The sequence below is a fragment of the Perkinsus marinus genome (assembly GCF_000006405.1).
Source record: "Perkinsus marinus ATCC 50983 genomic scaffold scf_1104296953212, whole genome shotgun sequence".
Taxonomy (NCBI): domain Eukaryota; phylum Perkinsozoa; order Perkinsida; family Perkinsidae; genus Perkinsus; species Perkinsus marinus.
Genome location: NW_003208558.1, coordinates 1 through 2,608, shown reverse-complemented (window position 1 = coordinate 2,608; position 2,608 = coordinate 1). Strand labels below are relative to the sequence as shown.

The window sequence follows — 2,608 nt, the reverse complement described above, 5'->3', positions numbered from 1 at the left end:
GAAGCCGCTAAGGCCATCATCAGTGAGGTCTACAGAGACCATGGACGTGTGGTATTCAATGGTGATGGATATTGTGACGCTTGGAAAGAAGAAGCTGCCAGACGCGGTTTGAAGAATCTCGTCAAATCTCGTGAGGTCCGGGGGGGGGCTTTATCAAATTGATTGGGTGGATAGTGTTGTTGTTATATTATTAGGCCATCGCCGAGTTTGCGACTCCCGAAGCTATCACTTTGTTCGAGAGCTGCGGAGTGATGAGCCGATCTGAGCTCACTGCGAAGAAGAATATTTTACTGGAGATCTATTTCAATCGTATTGCAGTTGAAGCTCGATGCGCGTACAGAATTGCCAGTAAGTTAGGTAGCTACTGCAGGTCTCACTGACCATCTCGCTCAAACAGATACCGTCATTTTGCCGGCGTGTATCAAGTATCAGACAGATCTCGCCGACAACGTCGCTAAGCTGAAGTTGGCCACTGGTTCGGTCCCCGAGTTCACCAATACTAGGTTGAACGAGGTCAGCCAACTGATAGAGCAATTTGGTAAGGCCTTGGGTGCTCTGAAGACTAAGATCGACCACAAGCACAGCAGTGAGGATCCGATGGTCCATGCGAGGTTCGCCGCTGATGAGATGAGATTGGCTATGAAAAATCTGAGGGCTACTGTTGATTCCCTGGAGCAAATTTTATCTGATGAATATTGGCCTCTTCCCACATATCAGGAAATGCTTTTCATCAAATAGCTATCCCGTTTAATATCAAACATTTTATTTCCTTTTACCCTCCCCATGCTCACTGAGGGACGACTCTATGTTCAGCTATGACTACCTTGAAGACTGTTGCGAAAGGTTGTAGAGCATTATGAGCACATTTTCATCTATTTCACACACAAAAATTAACAAGTCGAGTTGATAGTAAATTGGTGAATAGTGAATTGAGGTATAGTGCATATCATGTAGGACTTCCGGGAAGGGCGTCATGTCGTACGGGTTATGACGGTATATTGGTTGCTTCTATGAATACGGAGTTACTCACTCCTCTTCCCTTCGAAGACCAACGCTGAGAGGTCATTCTGATATGGTCATTGTAATTTCTAGCGTAACGCCTGTCAGATATCAACCTTCACAGAGTCGCCTCCACTTGTCCCGTCTTTGCTAATCGTTTCCCATCCACTCCGTTTCGCACACAAGTTGAGACCGCCTTTGTAAATTGAATCTTCCTCCCCGACTTCGGCAACATCCGCATAGCGTTATTCGCCCACTCTTTTCATCATAACCACACACGTGATTGAGCGCAATACCTTGAACTTGACGATGTCGATTCAAGAGACTGAGGAACACAACCCAATTAGACCCGTTGGGTACTGATTGATGAAAGCTAGAGTATATGATTGAGACACCGACTGTCGTGGCATGCAACCTAGAGTTGTTTGAGCGCTCCATGATTTCCAGTACAATGAAAATGAAGGTACAGTATTAATCTTCCGAAAATTTCGGAAACTTCTTGAAACTTGGAGGTCATATCAGGTAAAGCATAAGTACATACCTCCCTGAGCCGCAAGATGATACTCGTCGTGGTGAGGTGTATACGCCAAGTTGGTCCTTGGTTCGAATCCCAGGATCAAAAGTTTACCTTCAAAAAATGCTTCCCCTGCAACCTTTGTTACAATTGCATCGCATGGGAATTTCGTATTATTCTGACAGCTATAGCCGTCGATTTACTCCATTGGTTTTTCCGCCGAGTTTATCAAACTTTTCCGCGATTCTCGATAAATGATGCTTCCCCAAATGATCTGAATTGCAGTATATAGATCCGCCCGCTCCGCCAATATTCTAACCACCAGCTCAACTCTCGTATGAATCGAGTCTGACTCATCTCCACAACCAACCATCATACTACACAATACGCAAAGAGCTCGTAGAAAAGCATACTATAGATAGCACTCGGGTATTTATCATCAATACAACACGTCTCTATCGACGGCCCATCCCTTTACCACCCATCATACCACGCCCTTTGCCCATAGGCATGCCTCCTTTGCCGCCGCCCTAAAGTACTATAATCCTCAGCGGAGCGAAGCAGATACGACTTACAGGTTGTTCAGACTTCGGGTTAGTAACCGTCTCATCGATGCTGAGAATCATACAAGCCGCCTAAAGAGTGAAAAAAAACTCATCCCGTCTGCAGTGTTGGTGCTTATATTTCATTTTCTCACTGAGGATGAGTATAAAAATCACGAGTAAAAGTATACAAAAAACCAACTAGAATTTATTCACTCACACCAACACGTAGTCCCCTCGACCAAGTCGTAATACCTCAGTCGCTGCCGCCAGAGCGTTCCGCTTCACCACGACTGACTCCCAAATGAAGTTCTCCACAGTCTCAGTAATGTCGCAATTATAGCAGTCAACGCCATACCATCGGCCCACCAATCCTACTACCACACCAATTTGAACTCCCATCAAATTACACCGGCCCACCCTCTGCATGCTTATAACGTAGTTTATTCAGCAGGTCAGTAGCATCAGCACCGCTGTTCTTAGCCAACGTACGAGGGATGCACTCGAGCGCCCTAAGGGCAACTCCTTCAACCACAACTCCCCACCAAGCCGA

The 2,608-nt window shown here is 45.9% G+C and overlaps 2 protein-coding genes across 2 annotated transcripts; one reads left to right on the top strand and one right to left on the bottom strand.

The window, feature by feature from the left end:
• Positions 1 to 58: 58 nt before the first annotated feature.
• Positions 59 to 886, top strand: Pmar_PMAR027024 (hypothetical protein; the record flags this gene model as incomplete). Its single annotated transcript, XM_002776595.1, has 3 exons — positions 59 to 106; positions 195 to 348; positions 398 to 886. The coding sequence occupies 3 exons, from the start codon at positions 59 to 61 to the stop codon at positions 736 to 738; spliced, it is 543 nt and encodes a 180-aa protein (XP_002776641.1). The 3' UTR covers positions 739 to 886.
• Positions 887 to 1,968: 1,082 nt separating this feature from the next.
• Pmar_PMAR027023 (T-complex protein 1 subunit alpha, putative) lies at positions 1,969 to 2,580 on the bottom strand (the record flags this gene model as incomplete). Its single annotated transcript, XM_002776594.1, has 4 exons — positions 1,969 to 2,043; positions 2,089 to 2,148; positions 2,311 to 2,429; positions 2,476 to 2,580. Coding segments are annotated over 4 exons (359 nt in total), but the record flags the coding sequence as incomplete, so codon positions are not given.
• Between the last annotated feature and the right edge of the window lie 28 nt (positions 2,581 to 2,608).